Source organism: Bactrocera tryoni, chromosome 4, assembly GCF_016617805.1.
Source record: "Bactrocera tryoni isolate S06 chromosome 4, CSIRO_BtryS06_freeze2, whole genome shotgun sequence".
NCBI lineage: Eukaryota > Metazoa > Arthropoda > Insecta > Diptera > Tephritidae > Bactrocera > Bactrocera tryoni.
In genome coordinates this window covers 26,037,361-26,056,633 of record NC_052502.1, presented here as the reverse complement: position 1 = coordinate 26,056,633, position 19,273 = coordinate 26,037,361, and the positions used below count along the sequence as shown (strand labels likewise).

Sequence of the window (19,273 nt, the reverse complement as noted above, 5' to 3'; positions counted from 1 at the left end):
TAACAGTGATGAATTTGCATGCCAAGTAAGCGGCAGAGCGGCTCATCAGCCGACAAACTCAAGCGCCAACTTAAGCAACAAAACAAAAGCAACAACAAAATAGGTGTGCGTCAGCCAAAGCCAATTCGCTGCGGCCAAGTTTAGTTCGCTTTGGACGCTTTAGTGCTAATTTGTTGCTTTGCCGACATTTGCCCTTTGCGGCGGCGCTCGGTTGTCGAGCGAAACATGCGGCTTTTATTGGCACAACTGCCGGCCTACCTGCATATGTTCCAAGCCGCACACACATACAAACATTTAAAACAAACACACATACATCTCTATTAATAAAGTAGCTGTGTATTGGCTACAAACTGGTTGCTGTCGTTGTTTCTAGTCGCTTTTATTAGTGAAATTGTTGCTATCGCATGCAGCAATATTACTATTACTGTTGTTGTTGTCGCATTGTAATTATTACACATTTGCGGCGCTCTGGTGTCAAGGTGGTGTGGCATGTTTGACTGTCTCACCTCGCTTCCAGTTGATTGCTTTGGCGGGACCGCCTCGCTTGATTACTTTTTATTTTGCAAAATCGTCGGCAATGTGTAACGGTGTTGGTAAGCATGCATGTACATATATATTTGCATGAGTAAAACAGTTATAGTTATGCCCAGCATAAAATTGCTGAAGAAAACCTTAAAGCTTATTTATGGTAAATTATTTGTGAAACAAAATTACAAAAAAATACTCACAAAGGAATTTTCTTCAAAGAAAATTGTTAAATAAAAAAATATATTTAAAATATATTTATAATATTAAAAAAATAAAATTTAATTTTAAATTAGTATTATTTTATTATCCTATAAAAATTATATTTCGTGAAATATTTTATTTAGAAAATTAAAACAAGTTACCCCAATACAAAAATAACCAAAGTGTTTATCTACTGGGAAAGAGACTAACTCTGCCTCATTTTACTTTCGTATTTAGAGATTTAGTTGCCAAACCAATTTATAATTTATACTGGGAACAATTCTATCAACGAAGCAGGAATAAAACAATATACAGAATGCCTTGTAAGAAAGATAACCATATGCAAGAAAATTGGACAGAGGATTAATAAGTGTTTACGACACTGGCTACAAAGCTGTTGACCGTAAACGATACCTTAATAATCGCATCACCTGAATCCTTATAGAGCGGAGAGTTACAATAAATATATAAGCTATGGAACTCTTTAACAAATTATACTCTAAATATTAAATATTGGAGGAAGTTTGGTATTTTTTTAGATAATGGCGGCAGACACTATACAAAAGAATTCTATATTGCTTAGACCACTTAAACAACGTTCATCATATTCTGCCTATGATCCCTTCTCTCTTTAAGGCAAATAAACTTGAGTTCCAACACTTATTTTCCTAAAAACCAAGGAAAATAGAAGAAATAAAAGAAGATCAATAGTTTTACAAAAATATTGTTAACTCGATCTACATCTCTGGTCATGCTGAACGTGCCGATTTTAGTTCAATCCAACTATGAGAGCTCTGAATATAACATAATTTTTATACTCTCAGCAGACTACCATATACTTAGTTAGCCACGAAGTTTGTAACATACAGAAGCAAATGTCGGAGATCCAATAAAATATATACATAAAAAAGAATATTAGCCATATCCCTCTATCTGTTTGTCCGTCCGTTTGTCCAAATATACGTTTTTTGTCTTGTTCAAAATTAGTTTTAATTAGTTTCTTTTTGAATTATTCATTAAAATAGGAGATATTAGTTTCCCTGACAAGAAAATCATATTTTTATAACTACAACTAGTTCATGTTTTCTTACCAGCCTTGGTCGTGGTTATTAAAGAATTAGTACCAAATATTTCTGGGTTCTTTGAATTGGATTGAAGTCTGACTATCTATTAGTATATACACTGTGACAAAAAAGCAACCGGAAATTGTAATTAAATTCACCGGGTAAGTGATATTTAAAAGATCTATCAATCAGTTTGTTTACAACAGTTGCTTAAGTCGGTGCACTTCAGTTGTGCATTGTGATTTTAACAATAGATAAAAATATCGAATAAGGAATTTTTCTCAAATTTTGTGGTGTTTCGAGGACTGGGAAAATCATTGGCGTAAGTTAATTACATCTGGTGAGGATTACTTTGAAGGCGACAAAATAAACATTGATGAATAATTAAATATTTTCCATTTTATTTCCAATTTCTGGATACTTTTTTGTCACAATGTATATTACATACATATATGCAGAATTGATTGGGTTTTTCACCAAGAACTTTTGCTTTTTTAGAGCAGTTTAAACACGATTTGTTTTTTTGTTGTGTTAACTACTTTATGAAGTTATATATTATCCATTTTGATCCAATTACTTTCGCCATTTTTCAGCCAAGTTTGGATTCAATTGCACGATTTTGCAATATTTGATTTTTGCGGGCAAAAACTTGGTCCAAGTGGTTTTTGAGGCCCAGATTTCTCACATACAAAAAATTTTGCAGTGAGCAAGTGAGTGATATGTAATAGCCGAAGGTGCCATGTCTGGATATTCTCCAGATATTTGTGGTAGCACCTATTTCTAGCTGCAAAAGCTTTTGGCGGGTATGACCGACTTTGCTATATATTGGCTTATGGCAGCCAAATATATTTTCCCTAAGACTAGCTAATTGAAGATAGCATGTAGAAATCCTTAAATAGAATTCATGCAAGTAAACAAGTTCATTCATGGAAACGACATATTTAGTAATAATACCAAACTATTTTGAGGTCATAGTTTAAAAAGGTTACCTTGTTATGGAAAAAATATTCAAATTGTGGAAATCAGAAGCTCCGCTTTTAAATCCCTAAATTATTTGAAATCTAAAAATTGCCGTGGAAGAATCTGAAATATATGCCCATTAACTTCCATTACTTTTTAATGGCAAAACCTTGCACAAATATAAATTATTTTCAACAGGACAATTATAGTTCCCAACCATCTATTTAACATGTAAATGGCATTGGGTGCGGCTTTATCTTACTGAAATTAAAAAAAAGCAAGTAAGGAGAAGCTAAGTTCGGGTGCAACCAAACAATTTATAAACTTGCAACTTAAGAGAATCAAAGTCAGAGAAATACATTAAGGTGCAAAACGTCAACCAAAGGTCAGATATAACCAATATATAATCATTTTATAACTAAAACTTATTTTTTTTTAATTTGAGTGGTTTATATTATATCGTTCCAACCTGTAAACTTATGAAAAATGATGTTACGTTATGTGATTAAAATGAAAGGTGGATTTTTAATTTATACTTCGCGTGTTTTTCGAATAGGTAAGTTTTTTTCTGTAAGTTGGTAGTACTGTTAGTGGCATGTGTGCTGAATTCCACGTCAAAATATTCATTAGTATTTGACATACGCGTCGTTTTGTGAGGCTCTAAAAGTGAATTCTTCGATTTTTATTATGTCATAATTTATTGAACAAAGTAGTGCGATCATGCCCTATCTCATACTCATATTCATATCATTCCATCAAATTTTCAACTAATATCGTGCCGCAACCACCGCATTCGCATCATTTACCTGCGAGCTATTCGGAAATCCACATGACCTCTCCGAGGACACCGTTTTGACTCAATTGAGGATTTAAAAGCTGAATCGAAGAAGGCTCTGAGAATTTTTCCATGGAGAATTTTTCCAAGTGATATGATGGCTGAAAAATTCGTTGGCATAAGTGTATTGCAAAGGAAGGGGATTACTTTGAAGGACTTGAAATGGACAAAATTCACCTTTCAATTTGATCACGGTATATATGATAGTTTTGGGTAGTATCGATCCTATTTAATCTATTTTTGCCAAAATCACATGCTAATAAAATGTTTTCTGGGATTCATTAAGGTACCTCAAATACAATCACCAATCATATGGAGTGAAACCCGTACGGAATGTGTTTGTTATATGTGGGCTAGGTCAAGTTCATCCATTTTAAATACAATGATACACGGTTATCGGTAAAATACGCTCTGTAATTTTCATTGAGATAAGTCACATGTTGGCCGATATGTAGGGTATAAAGTCACCGCAAGATGTAAAATCTTTACTTAGGTATATTGGAGCAAAGGCAAGTATTGACACCATTCGACCCATTTTTGGCATTCAGACAAAACATTGTTAAGAAAAGATTATTCCTAAATTTCAATTATATATCTCACAGACTAATGACAGTCACCCGGACTACAACTTTTCTCGACAACCTGACCATTTATATATATGAAACTCTGTATCTATCTCCCTTGGTTTTAGGTGCTACAAACAACCGTTAGATGAACAAAACTATTATACTTTGCAGCTACATGTTGCAAGAGTATAAAAATTTCGCTGAGTTCTAACAACAGAAAAACATGACGATAATACTTGCAAGCAAATTAATTAAATGCATTTGTCTCACACTATCAACGTCCTTTGCAATTTAACATACTTAACAACTACACTGGTGTTCCGAAATTGCTACACTGCACACATGTGTAAGACTAAGTATTAGTGTATTAGTGCTGACATTACAGCGTACAAGTAAAAGGATTAAAACTATTACAACGCGGTCACACTCACACACATACACGCTTTCAACTGCTAAACGACATTGACTTCATGAGGGAAAGTGTTTACAAACCTACTTTTACATGCATAATAATACCCCAATCAAGTGCCCTGTTGGACATTCTTGGCTGAGTTAAGGAAATTATAAAAGTTTATGTAAATGTAAGTGGAAGTAATTTAAATGTAAGTGGAAGTGCAAAAATAGACAAAAAATATTGCAAATATATCTTAATCACTTATTTACTAAATTTATGAATGCCTTACTAGTTACAAATTGCTTTATTATAGACTAGCTAGAAGTTTTTCGATAACTTTCATAGTAGTTCTGAGCTTTTCATAATATTAATCCTAAGGTTATTTAGGGACAAGTTTTTCGCAGTCAATATTTGTCATCATTAACACAATATATATCGCACAGGTTTTTATATACATGTATGTTATCTACAATATGTGTCTATGAGTGCTAAAAGTTCGTCTTAATAACGAAACTGGAATAAAAGCGCTTACGAGCTTTTCACTTTTAATATCAGTTATCACTTTTAGTTGAACAAAACTCATTAGTAAAGTTGAGTGAGTTTATTGTTGCATGGCTAGTTAACCCAGTACATAGAGAGATACTAAGCACGAATTCTTGGCATTATGGCAATCACTAGAGAGACTAATGCCACCACTAAGCCACCAAAAAATATGATAATACTTTCAAAGGTTAACAACAATTCTTAGTTAAGCCTCAGTTAGTTAGTGACTTCACTAAATGAAACTGTCAGCCTAAATGTAGGCAACGTTTTCTATTGATTTATTGTTCAATGGCTAAGCTGCAAATAGATCAATACCAACAAAAATTGTTTCTTATTAATAAAAGAAAAAAAATTGAAAAACAGAACTTGGACTAAAACTATTGAAAGGTAGACCTCTGGACAGATCGAAACAACCTACTTCTTCCCAGAAACTAGTGAAGAATGGGTCAAATAAACAGATACAGACACGGTAACTTTAGTGTAATCAAAATATACAAAAAAGATCTTAATGTGAGGAGCGCAGTGGCCGCCACTCAGCAGATAACCTCAAACCGAATTACTACAGCGTCGTCTTTCCAACGGAGAACATATAAGATGCGTTCCAATGTAAACAAGACTTCTTGGCGCCCCTGGTGGCGCCATCTATATGTAGACTTATGCGTTAGAATGTACCATATTTATCGATTGTCCAGTGAGAATTTCATGACATTTCATACATTGGAAGTGAAGTTTTGGGTTTTAAGTGTCAGTATGTTTGTGTTATCGTCGCGAAAATGAGCTTCAAACAAAGAGCCAACATTAAGTTTTGTTTTAAAATTGGTAAAACTTTTTCCGAAACGTTTCAATTGATAAAACAAGTTTATGGCGATGATTCAATGAGTGAGTGAGTTCAATGAGTTCAGTCAGTGGTTTCAACGTTTTCAAAGTGGTCGTGAGGACATAAATGACGATCAACATGTGGGCCAATCAAAATCCGCGATCACCGGAAATTTCATCGAAACTGTGCGTGAATTCATTAAAAAATCAGCCGAAATCATCATTGAAATTCATGGAAATGAAATTGAACACTTCCAAAACATCGAGTTATCGCATTTTGACCGAAAATTTGGGCATACGAAAGGTGTGTGCACGGATTGTACCGCACAAATTGACTGACGACCAAAAATTGCTTAGAATCCAACATTCAAAGGACATCATGTGACCGATTATTTGACCAAAAACCACATTTTTAACATCAACCACTCCCCGTATTCACCTGATATGACACCGTGCGACTTAGAGACGTAGAGGCCATTCAAAAGACTTGCACCGGCATACTGGCGGCCATACCGGTCAACGAGCTAAAACACTCGCTCCATATGATTTTGGACCGTGAAAAAAGCTGCATTGAAGCAGAAGGAGACTATTTTGAATAAAATAAATTGACTTTGCCAAAAAAACCGTTTGTTCTGTTTTTTTTAAAGACCCCTTACTTTGGAACGCACATTGTACGTGTAACTGAAGGCTATAAATGGCCCTTCAATTTAAGGGAAAGGTTCATTCGTTTACGGTGGCTACTTGCGTAAAAAAATCTAAGTCAAGAAAAACATATGCAGGGAAAATCAATAGATTATTAGTAAGATCCAGAAATTGGACTCGATCGATTAGAGAGAAGATCTATGGATAGAGCCAAACAATTTACTCTCTTCTTAGTAGTAAAGAAATCATAAAATTATATAAAAGTACATTCAATATATCATTAATAAGGAACTCACTGAACATAATTTTCTTCCCTGAATGGAAGGCAACAAAAAATAGCTTGAGATCATTCAGAGTATTCAAAACACCATAGCCAAATGACTATCATTTCTATATAAAAGAGATATTCCTGTGATATCATCTCCAGCAAAAAATATTTAAAGGCAAATAAATAATTACTACCACATTTTAGAATTCAACTGTTCCACATGTTCATAAAATGTTTGGTGCTTCTAGTATGATCACAGTTAAGTAAAGGGTCATAGCTCCGCTCAAATAGTGCGTTCTACTACTTGACAGCCGGAGCTTGGCCAGCCCGAGGCTACTATTAGTTCTTGCGCTGTGGCAAGATCATTTTGACACAAAATCGACCTTAAAAGGTTTAGTACGCTCCTCGCCCACAGCAAGGTTAACTTTCTACTAAAACTTCTATTTGTAAGGGTTCTAACTCGTAATTTTCCTATCGGTATACACTTAGTAAGGTTGAGAATCTAACCACATGTCAGTTGTAGAAGCTTTTTTAAAGAAGTCGAAGTAGAAACAACTCAACACTTCCCGTTTGATCTTGTAACAGATCAAGATTTAAACACCTCAGAGCTCACATTTTCGGAAATTCCGGTGATCTAGTGGAGAAAATAAAACTGTTCATTGACCTCAAAGCTCTCTGTCGATAATAGAATAATAATAATAAAATAAAACTGTTCATTGACCTCAAAGCTCTCTGTCGATAATAGAATAAGGCGTACTTTTTCTGGCTTCACAAATTACTGCATATGGTAGTAAAAATGTGTTCAGCTTGATGAGGACCAGCACTCGAACCTAAACTTCTAATTGAGATTGGGTAAAAAGATCATGTTTTTTACTTTGTAGCATGAAAAAAATAAAAGGATAAAAATCAGAAGACTTTTTATTTATATTAAGAGCTCATGCTTGGAGAGAATTTTTAGGTGTTTATCTACCGATTTTTCAGAGTATAAAGTGAAATAAATAATAGAATATTTGAGCCACCCTCTCTTAATATATAATGATATATTTATGTGATACAAATATCGAATATAGTTAGTATAATTCTTTTTAAATTTATTTGAAACACGTTTAGTTTGATTTATTCAAAGTCCTTTCAAGCTTTTGCGCAGAAGTCATTATGAATACTACCATTTCCCCAAAAACTATACTTGTTAAGACCTACTCGGCATAAAAATTTATCAAAAATGTCAAAACTTTTCGATTTATACACCATTTTCAGTTAAAGTCTAAAGAATTAGCCTGCAGGATGTAGTATTTGCCAAGCAAAATCACACTTGACAACCGCAACCAAATATGTTTTCATTTAAACTGAGACACACATACACACACAAACACACATTAATTCATTGTCACCGAAGCATTTTAATTTCGTCGCTTTACCATGATTTATGTGTGTTGCATGTTATGTTGGCCCCCCTGGAAATTTATTTGTAAGCACTTAGGGGTCCAAGTCAACGTGCAAGGATATTGCCGAACAAACAAAAACAAAAAAAATAGAGAGACATTCAAATGCATAAATGTGCTTGCTCGTGCAGTCGTACATGAAAATAAACACAGACACACATACATATGTATATATAAATAAATATATATATGGGTGTGTGTGTATGTGTACAGCTACTAAGCAGCTTTGGAAGCAACGAAATAGCGAAATAGCGCAAGTGTGACGTTTGCACCAGTCGAACATTTATTCGCTTTGAGTTTGCAGAAATATGCACAACCGCAACTAAAATTAAATTTGGCACTGCGGAGAGAAGGTCAAAAGGACACACACTCGGAGTTGCTTGCTTGGTAATATTAAAAGCACGAGTAGCTGTAAATAAATTATGTGGTATTCATTTAATAGTCGCTGACTTAAATAGCAAGAGAATGAAATCAAAATGGAAGTGGTGAAAATCTGACAATTTTATAGCGGTAAATGAGGTAATGAAAAGTGAGTTAAAAGGGTTTAAAAGTTTATAGAAGAGATTAAAATAAAATAACAATAAAAAGCATTTACTGAAGTTAAAAAACTCTTCAAAAATTAAAACGCTTCGTTATAACTTTTTTATTTTGATCTATCAGTTTGTATGGCAGCTATATGCTATAGTGTTCGGACTTGAACAATTTCTTTGCAGATTTTACAGTGTTCTTGGAAAATTGTGCATACCCAATTTCTTGAAGATATCTTGTCAAATGAAAAAGTTTTTCATACAAGAACTTGATCTTTATAGTTCAATTTGTATGACAGCTATATATTATAGTGATCCGATCTGAACAATATGCACGGGGATTGCAGCTCTGCTCTATACAATAGTCCATACCAAATTTCGTAAAAATATCTTCTAAAATAAAAAAGTTTTCCATATGAGGGCTTGATTCTGGTATTTTATTGTGTATGGCAGTTATATCCTATTGTAGTCCAATATCGGCTATAATGTCAAATAAGTAGCTTCTTGCGAAGAAAAGGGCGTGTGAAAGATTTTTTATTGATATCTCAAAAAACTGTGAGACTACATTGCGTATACGTATACCATATTATGATCAGAGCATTAAAATAACATTTAATAATAAATAATTTCTTAAAAAAATCTTTCCAATTATTTTATTTTCTCTTAATCAATTCTCAGTGCCATTGTACCCTCCCACTAAAGCAATAATCCGCCACGCATGTCACCACAGCTTCCATGCTTATGTACTTGTGTGCGGCGTTGTGGGCAACCAACACTTAGCCACTCTTGCTGCAGCGAGTAAATCTAATAATTTTGATTGCCCACTCAAGCGTTCATAATTTATAGAATTTACAGATATGCATAATCTTTTTGGCAATCAAATTTCTATAAGCTACAATTTGATTTGTTTGACTTGTCCAAAGTAATCTCACTTAAATACGAGTCAGTTGTAATGCAGTCAAGCGAAAGCTGGTGGTCGTGTAGCAAATTATAGAGAGAGGGTGCAAGTTGCAAGGCGTGAAGTAAAGAGTAATCGATTACGCTTTAGCAAGGCTTATGCATTCATACATAAAGTAATGAGAGGATAGTAAAATCTCTCTAAATATTATTGAAATAAATTATAAATTGGTATATTATTGAACTAGTGTTTTTTTTTTGAAAAATATGAATATTGTATTAAAAAAAATTAAGACTAAAAATTCATTAAAATATTGCAAGCTTATGCAGCCGAATGAATTGGAATTTATTTTTCTTATTTTATTACTGAAAGGATTTCATCTTTATCTACAAAAGAAAAAAAAATTAAAATTACGGGGTAATATGATAGCAGGGGCTGTGAGAGAAAAATCATTGAAGCGCTTCAGTAATTTTTTTTTTCAATTTTTTTTTGGCAAAAGGGATGCCACCTGTTTGCTTAATTAAATATAAAAACTTGTAAAGCGGAGGGATGGGCCACGTTGGCGGCTCAAAAAAATTTCCGTGTTGAAATGTTTTCGAAAAGAAAAGATGCTACCTGTTTGAAATTTTTAATTGAATTCAACAAATTTTCAAATGGCAGGGCCTCTCTCCAATAAAATTTTCGTCTTGAAAAAGTGATGCCATCTTACGTACAAGACTATGGCTCTTCTTAAGTCTTATGAAAATATTTGTTTTGAAATTTTTAATGAAAATTTATTTATTTAAAAGATAGATATTATTCAGTTGTTTAGTTTGCAGCATATTGAAAGTTAATTAAGTAAGAACTATTAATGTATCCTAAATTAATATTAAAGACAAAAATTATGAAATTATGTATATAATTTAAAGAATTCTCTATTCTCACTAAATGAAAATTCTAGTCAAAAGAACATATGCTAGAATTTTTTTACAAAGCTACCACATATTCAGACCAAATAGTCTAACTCAGAAATAAGTAAAATTTGTTAGCATCAAAAAATTGAATGCTTGTTTGAAATAACTAGTGTTATTTAAATTGTAAGAACTTAATAGAATTCAAAGATAAAACTTAGATGGAACGAACAAAATATAAGAAAAGCTGGCAACTCTACAATCCAGATATGAAAGCAGGTCGTTTAAAGGATCCTTGTAATTTATTATTATGTAATTACGTGAAGAATTCGTTATATTTTCTTCATCAAGTTTCATAACTTTTGTTTAAAGATTTCCAAATGAACACGGTTACACAAAAATATTTTAGGTAAAAGATCAAGATTTCGGGAATATTTTCTCGTATGTAGTTTAAGGAATATTCTACTTCGTGATGGTTCTTAACGCGTTCATATACACTTTTCAATAAGTATTTTTAATTTTTCCGTTACTTTCTCTGAAGCATTTTCTTCTGATCTCTAGTTTCAAAATGCCAGAATATTTAGGGTTTATGAACCAAAAACCGAAGAGTTAATACTATAGATATAGTTCTGGACTACTGCATACAATTTACTATACTCTTTTCTAACCCTAGGATATTTTCCTGTAGAAAAAGTTGCTGACTGAAGGTTCTTTGACGTACAAAATCTATATGAATATAAACAGAATGAAAATCAAATAGCTTCAGCTAACACTTCGTAGTCTTCTTCTAAAACATGTGCATCTGCGAACAACCTGTTAATCTTAAAATTTTAAAGTCGCGACCCTTCACCCAAAAGCACACAATTTTCTTTATTTTATAAAGGTCTCATTATTAACTACAATAGTTATGGTTATTCAAATTTTATTATAGGAAGAGTTAGGTTTATTTTATTTTAGAAAACTTACAAGAAGATCAAATTTATCAGAAACTTAATAAAGGCGATATGTGCAAAAAATAGTAAGACTTTCTAATTTAAATTTCACAGAAAAACTTAATTGTCAAACTATTTTTTTTTTTCTACGTAGATTGTCAAAGAGATCTCCGCCAAATGCCACATCAAAATAGTCATCAGTGTTTAGTATATATAAGTTTGGCTTTCTCAGGTACGAAAAGTGCATTCGGCGATTTTTACGATGAGTGAAATTATGCAACCAAGAAGTTTTCCTAACAAAGTTTGACCATGTCAAAATCAATCAATCATCAAGGGAATCCAAAACTATTTAAAATGGCTCGCCGATTTTTAAAGCACATTAATTGTTTTAAAGGAACATCCGTTTTATTTATTTAATAAAATAAATGTTCATTAAACAAAACTAAAGGAGTTACATGGATTTCCTCTGGAAACACAAAAAAAAATAACAGTTTTTCAACAATTTTTTATTTTTACAATTAATAGCGTATGTATTAACAAAGAAATTCTGAAATTTAAAAAAAAATATATATTTTAAACTCGGCCATTGCGACGACATTTCCGGTCACACCTCGGAAAAAAAGCGTCCGGGTTGGCAAGATAACTCCTTATAGGATCATCTAAAGTGAAAAAAATAGTTGTAATTGAAAAAAAGTCCTTCATCCAAGTCCTTAAGGACTGCATCTCAAAGCCCGGTGTAAAATTTCATGAAGATTGGTTGAGTTGTTCTCGACAAATGTTGCAAGCCGACTTCAAAAACATAGTTTCGCGTTTAAAGACAACACACTTAGCCTAGCCAGCCTCGAGCGCACAAGTTCTCAGGGCTGTATCTCCGAAACTATTACTCGGATGAACTTGAAAATTTAGTACAATATTTAGAGGTGTTGTAGAATTTAATAAGACGACGAAAAATTTTAAATTTTTTGCAACCCGCAAACTCGTGTGACCCCTTAACACAGAATTACGTTTTTCTGTCTTGCAAGTGATTTTAAGCACTTACGTAAGATTATATGTATGTTTTAAAAAGTATTATAGTTACGAAAATAAATATTATTGATAAAAAACGACATTTATTTATTTAATAATTTTTTTTAGAATTTCTTATTGTTTTTTTTTTAACAAATAAACATAAACAAAATTTGACATATTAAAAGAAATAAAAAAATATAAATAGTTAATTACTAAAAAGCGTAAACTTTAGGCCTAAAAAGATGAAGCATAAATCATATAGTCTTTAAATATTTATAAATTATTATAAACTTTGCCAATAGAAATAAAATAAATATTCAGAATTATATATATTTTTAAATATTTATTAAATAAAATACATGTATGTATGTTGTTAAATAGCGAACCATAATTACATTTTGTCGATTTCGGTTTTAATTGCGTGGTAGATAAACATGTTGCTGTGTTGTTAAGCCGCAAGTTCGCGGCTGACTGCTTGGAGTGTGAAAAAATACTTAATCCTTTTTGGCCGGTTTACGGTTGTACTGTGTTGCTTGCAGGTATACGTATGTTTGCAATCGTGGTTGTTGTAATTGGCACTTTCACTTATTTGTAAAGATATTTAATATTTAAAACTATGACTTAATTAATATAAATATTTTTATTATCATTTCAAAGGCAAACAGCATATTAATAAAATACACTTATACGTAAGACACGCCTTAACATTTATTTATTATTTTATTTATTTTTAGCTCCACACACATGCAACTTCTTGCGGCTATTCGCAGCTAATTAGCCTTTGTTGTACAAAAACACATTTCACTGGCGGCTGCGGTTGCTGCTTTACTTGGCTTAACACTTTAGAAACACTTTCACTTTTTTGCACTTTCAATTTCAAACACACACTTACACACAGCCACATTCGGTTACGATTTCAAGGCGCTTTTTTGCCTTTGATTTCAGCTTTTTTACGATTTTTTTTCTTTTCTTCCTCTATTTTTATGCAGCGGCTGTCACCCACTTAATATCACACGCAGGCACTCACAAACACACACACAAACACAGGCTGGCACAAGCGCTCCTTTCAGCTCGGCGTATGTGTGTGGCACTGGCTCGCTCGGCGGCACTTTTGCGTAGCACCTTCACGTTATAGCTGTCGCGTGGCCACTGCCTTAGGCCGAACTGGCATGCCTGCTAAAGCCGTAGGCATAGCTAACGCTAATTCCACCACTACCACTACCACGACGACGACGACTGCGACGATGACTATTTACAAGCACTCTTGGTGTTGGCTGCTACCGCTTTCACTTCCACTTCCGTTTCCGTTTCACATATCCTCATCGTCATTATGGCCATCACAGTCATCATCATCATCATCAGCATGGTCATCATCATCATTATGCGCATTGCCATCAACATCTTCGTAATCGTCATCGTCAGCAAGTGCGCCGACTGTACCATAACGGTACAATGTGTAACTGTAACTGCAATTGCAACGCAACTGATTGTCCGCTCGGCAGCATAAGGCGCTCATCTTTGGCCGACAACGAAATTTCAGACCCAGTGGAAGTCGAAGTGTGCTGCGTCAGACACCGAGTGCCGCAGCAGTAGGCATAGGCATATTGCGGCCGAGTAAATGAAGCGCAACGTGGTGTTGCAAGGCACACAGACTACAATAACGGACTATTGCCAAACTGATGGCTGACGATTGTAAGGATGGCTGCCGAAAAGTTTGTCTGAATCCAGTGACATTTGTATTGGCAGCTTTTAATTTTTTGTGTTTGTGTGTGTATTAATAACAATTAAGTGTGTGTGTGTGAGTATAAATATTTTTGCTTGCGTGGCCACTGCTGCACAATTGATTGTTGTTATTATTAGCATTTGTTTGTTATTACAATTATTTGTTGTTTTGTGGTGTGTTGTGGTTTCTTTTTCGGCAGTTTTCTTTACCTTCTCTCACTTCTCCATGCGGCTTGTTCAGATGTGGTCGTCCTCACCGTCGTCGATTTTTTTATTTTGTTTTTACTGTTTTATTTTATTTTTGGGTTTTGCTTTTGCATTGCTCACTCACATTTGCCAAGTGTAATTCACAACAAAAACTACTTGCCGAAAATTAAAAATAAATATTTTTCCGAACTTTTTACTTTTCTACGTCGTATGCACTCTCTACTTAGCGTCCGTACAGTGTACGCTAAAAGCCGATTTATATCACATATTATACCAAAGTTATCCAAATTAACAGTTAATTCTGAGCTATTAAGGTAGCATAATTAGTTATCGAAATTTTTTGACTTAGACCCCATTAGAGCAAGTACACACGTATAGTTTTTTGGTGGAGTCAAGTGAAAAAAGTTAGCTTCGTCATCATCTGAACTATGAATTCCCTTCCATGTGCAGTTCTGTTCAATTTGAACAATAGCATCTGAAATTTAAGTGAGGCCTTTCACAATATTCTATGCGAAATTTCATTAACATGTCTTACCAAATAAAAAAGTTTTCGTTACAAGAAGTCTGATATTGATGGTTTTAACCAATAAGCGGCTTCTGGGAGAGAAGACGGCGTGTGCGAAATTTTAGATCTATATCTCAAAAACTGACTTATTCGTCTATATACAAAAATATATGACAAAATAGGCTGCCTACCTCGCAACACTACAATCGACCACAACACGTGCGAAATGGGATAGATACCGAGAACTACAGAGGGAAGCGAAATGCATTTGCAGACAAAAGAAAGGGAAGGAGAGGGGCCGAAATGAGTGAAGAGCGAAGAGATTGGCAAGCTGGCCGACAAGGGTAATGCTCGAAAACTTTACGAAAGGATGCGGCGACAACAGAAGGTTTCAAGGCCGGAGCATACTCTTGTAGAACCAAGAGAGGTGCTCTGGTGACGGACGGCCAAAATGAAATTATGGACCTGCTGAATGGCAGTGAAAGTATTAAACTAGGAGATGATAAACTCGTTTCCCCAGTCGATGACGATACAGCGGACATTCCGTTGCCCGATCACGAAGAAATTCGAATATTACTCGCAACATAGCAGCGGGGTCGATGGATTGCCGACCGAACTATTCAAATACGGAGGTGGAGCAAGCATCAGCTTCTTCGCAAAATATGGTCGGACGAAAGCATGCTCGAAGATTGGAATTTAAGTGTGCTCTGCTCAATCCACAAAAAATCTGCGCCAAATACCTTGGAATAAGCCTCCTCTATATCGCATATAAGATTGCAAATCTTGCAAAAGACCCGTGAAAATTTTAAAGCTGTTTTTGACAGCATGAAAAAGAGCTACCTTTATGCCGCGATGTCTGAATTTGGTATCCCCGCAAAATCGGAATAGACCTTTCCGAGCCGTTTGATACCAAACGATGTTTCAGACTAGGCGACTCCCTATCGTGCGACTTCTTCAATCTGCTGCTGGAGAAAATAATTCGAGCCGCAGAACTAAATAGAGAAGGTACCATTTTCTATAAGAGTGTACAGTTGCTGGCGTACGCCGATGATATTGATGTTTTTGACCTCAAAAACCGCGCTGTTAGTTCTGCTCCCTCTAGATTGAATTAGAAAGCGAAGAAAATGGGTCTGATAGTGAACGGGCGCAATACGAAATACCTCCTGTTATCAAGCAACCACTCGCGACTTCGCTCCCACGTCACTGTTGACAATCATGATTTCCAAGTCGTAGAAGTCGTTTATCTTGAAACCAGTATTAACAGCAATAACAAAGTCAGCCCGAAAATCTAACGCACAATAACTTTTGCCAACAGTTGCTTCTTCGGACTGACTTGGCAATTGAGAAGTAAAGTTCTTTCTCGTCGAACAAATACCAAGTTGTGCAAGTGTCTCATCATCCCCGTCCTGCTATCTGGTGCAGATGCATGTACGATGACGACATCTGGAAGGGTTCTGACGCGCTGCTGTACACTCGGCTGTAACTTCGTAAGCGGTGTCTAAGCCAATAAATAAGAATATATTGCAAACTCCCAATACCCTCTTCCGAGTATAAAAATTTATACTTTCTTTCTTATTACGTTTTTTTTTTTTGTATTTATACAACCTTAAAGGTATCTTTTCCATATTTATTTTTCTAATGAAGTAGAGTAATTTAAATGAAGTCTTTTCTTATTTCGTATAACCTCAGAACTCGGGCAATACTCCTCAAGTATTAAACAAAAACTCAAAAATATTCGATCGATTTTCTTTTTATTTAACCTTCGTATTGGTACTTTTGGCAAGTAGTGTAATAAATTGTTTAAGTATATGTGTGCGTATATGCATTAGTACATTCTTTCATTAGGATGGCGGTTGCAACTGCTGTTCTTTGAATTCGTAGGAATTTTCGCAGATAATTGAAAGTGGAATTCTGCCGGATGAGTAGCATAAGAAAGACCCAAAAATACAATGAACGCAAAGTAAAAGATACAGTGTAACAAACAGAACAAACATTTTCGGTATTTTTTAAATTAAAATTTGTATTGTAATTCCATGTTAAAAAAATATATATTTTACTGTGGAATATTTCGGTACACTGTGAAAATTATAATGGTAATGATAATTACAATTTTAATTAAAATAATTTTGGAAAATGTTTTTTTTTGATTAATTTTTCAACTTTTATCCAATTGTAGTAGTAAGTATTCAAGTTTGCAAGAAATGCATTAAAAATAATTGATTTAACAATTCAATAAATTATTTTACTTTATAATCGAGAAATCTTGTTTTAATTTAATTTTAAAAATTTTTATCGTAAAACCGAATTTGAAAAATTTAAAATAAATCTTTTATCCCAAATGTCGTACTAAAAAACAAAAAATATTACTCCCGATATTAATTATAATCATAAACTAGAAACAAAAAAAAAAATAAAAAAAATATCAAAAACAATGAGTTTAAATTTTTTTTGCATCGTGTTCCACCATTTTGAATCAAAACAAGAAGTCATCGTGTTCAACATTTTAGAGTAAAGGCCGGCACACTTACACATTCAAACGGTACATATTTCGTCAACTTTTTATTTGAAATTCAATTGGAATTAAAAATTTAAAATTTAAATTAACAATCTAACTTTTAAGCAAACTTTTAGAAAATGTTTCATCAAAAAATGCGCAAAGCCTGATTACAACCAAACAACCGACATATAGCAATTACAATTTTTCTATTTGCCACATAACAACCAGAGTCGACACACTGTACTCAAGTACTACCGCAGGCGAGCTTATAATAGTCTCGACTATAGACATCTTAAAGGAAAACATGCTTGGAATATTAGTTAGTTGATCATCCTCGAGTTTCCTCTGCCTTCTACAAGTTTCAATTTCTACACACTCGCAAGCGAAAATTCACATATACTCGTACATTCCACACATGCATACAAATGTGTATGTGTGCATGAAGCAAAGTTCAATTTTATTCACGCTCGTAGTCTTACTTTTTGGCAGAAATCTTTTATTTCGTATTCAATGCGGCATATTACGACAGTTGTTGTTGTTGTTATAAATAATATACTATTCATTTATTTTAGTTTGAATAGTTGTTGTTATGACTATAATATACTACAAGTATATTTATTATGAATGTAAGTAATGTTGTGTCGTCATCGTACAAGTTAAATGTCACAAGACATTGATGGTAGGCCTTTTGGCCTCTTGGGTCATTTAAAGGTTGGCAAGGTTCTTATAGCAAAGCAAAATAATATGTATGTATATAACTGTATATTTGTTTGTATGTGTGTACATACATATAAGTAAATCAATTTTGCTATTTTCTTCATGTTTTCTTTTGACCTACCAAATGAGCTAAATTCGGCGTGCACTTTCAAGGCGTTAGCTTAAATTAGCTGCTGCATTATTTTGTAAAACTGTTTGTTTTATGGTTGTTCTTTTCACACTTGCTCTGCATATTAACATTTACTAAAGCAAAGCACTACAAGAAAAGTGTTGCAAGTCAAAATATACGGAAATTGCAGTAAAACGCAACAATTACTACAGTTTCGGTAATTTTTTGTAAAAAGAAAAAGAGAAATACATATTCTGATTTCATATATGTATTTTACCGAGAATTTACTGTTTTTGAAGATTTAAAATGATGCCAACGATGATTGGCAAAAAAATGTCGTCAATTTTAAAATTTAATTTATAAGACAAAATAAGTTTGAATGAAGATTCTGAGGTTGAAATTTACATACGTCACGTAAAATTTTGAATTGAACAGACTACTACTAATAATTTCCAATTTTTAATTCCATTTTAATTTTTGAATTATTATTAAAAATTTTTCATTAAAAAAATCGCAACATAACTTCCAATAACAAACTTATTAAAAAGAGCAAATCTATGCAATACAAATCTTTCCAAATTATTTACATTCACTGCGCTTTTATATTACTCAAATGAAGAAATGCACTTAAAATAAAATAACAATGCCTACACGTTTAAAAACGATTGTATTTACTCCTCCAAGTAAATGAATACGAATAACATACACGAGAAGACCAAACAGACCAAACACATATCACTCACCTTTCGTTAACGAACACGCCAGCGCATGTAAAATTCTCACTAACACGTTTGTGCATGCACGTGCACTTCAATCGCCTTGCTCTAACACATTTTACTATTGCATATTATTATATTTACTACACATTTCCCATTTTCTTTTTAATTTACACACACTTATCAACACATAACTCAATAAACTGCTTATTTTTTCTTTATTTTGATATTTATGCACCTATCTACCTATCACTTTTGCATATTATACATACATATTTACTACATA

The 19,273-nt window shown here is 33.5% G+C and overlaps 1 protein-coding gene across 3 annotated transcripts in view; it reads right to left on the bottom strand.

Annotated features, from left to right (window-relative positions):
- The window catches only part of LOC120776057 (potassium voltage-gated channel protein Shaker), a 444,773-nt gene that overhangs the window by 291,544 nt on the left and 133,956 nt on the right, over nucleotides 1-19,273 (bottom strand). The window contains exon 1 of one of the 3 annotated variants that reach the window (XM_040106520.1): nucleotides 19,015-19,206. The exons of the other annotated variants lie outside the window; for them this stretch is intronic. Within the exon in view, the coding sequence (XP_039962454.1) occupies nucleotides 19,015-19,070 (56 nt within the window). The 5' untranslated portion in view covers nucleotides 19,071-19,206. Of the gene's footprint in view, nucleotides 1-19,014; nucleotides 19,207-19,273 lie in introns of those variants that run through there. 3 annotated transcript variants of the gene reach the window in all.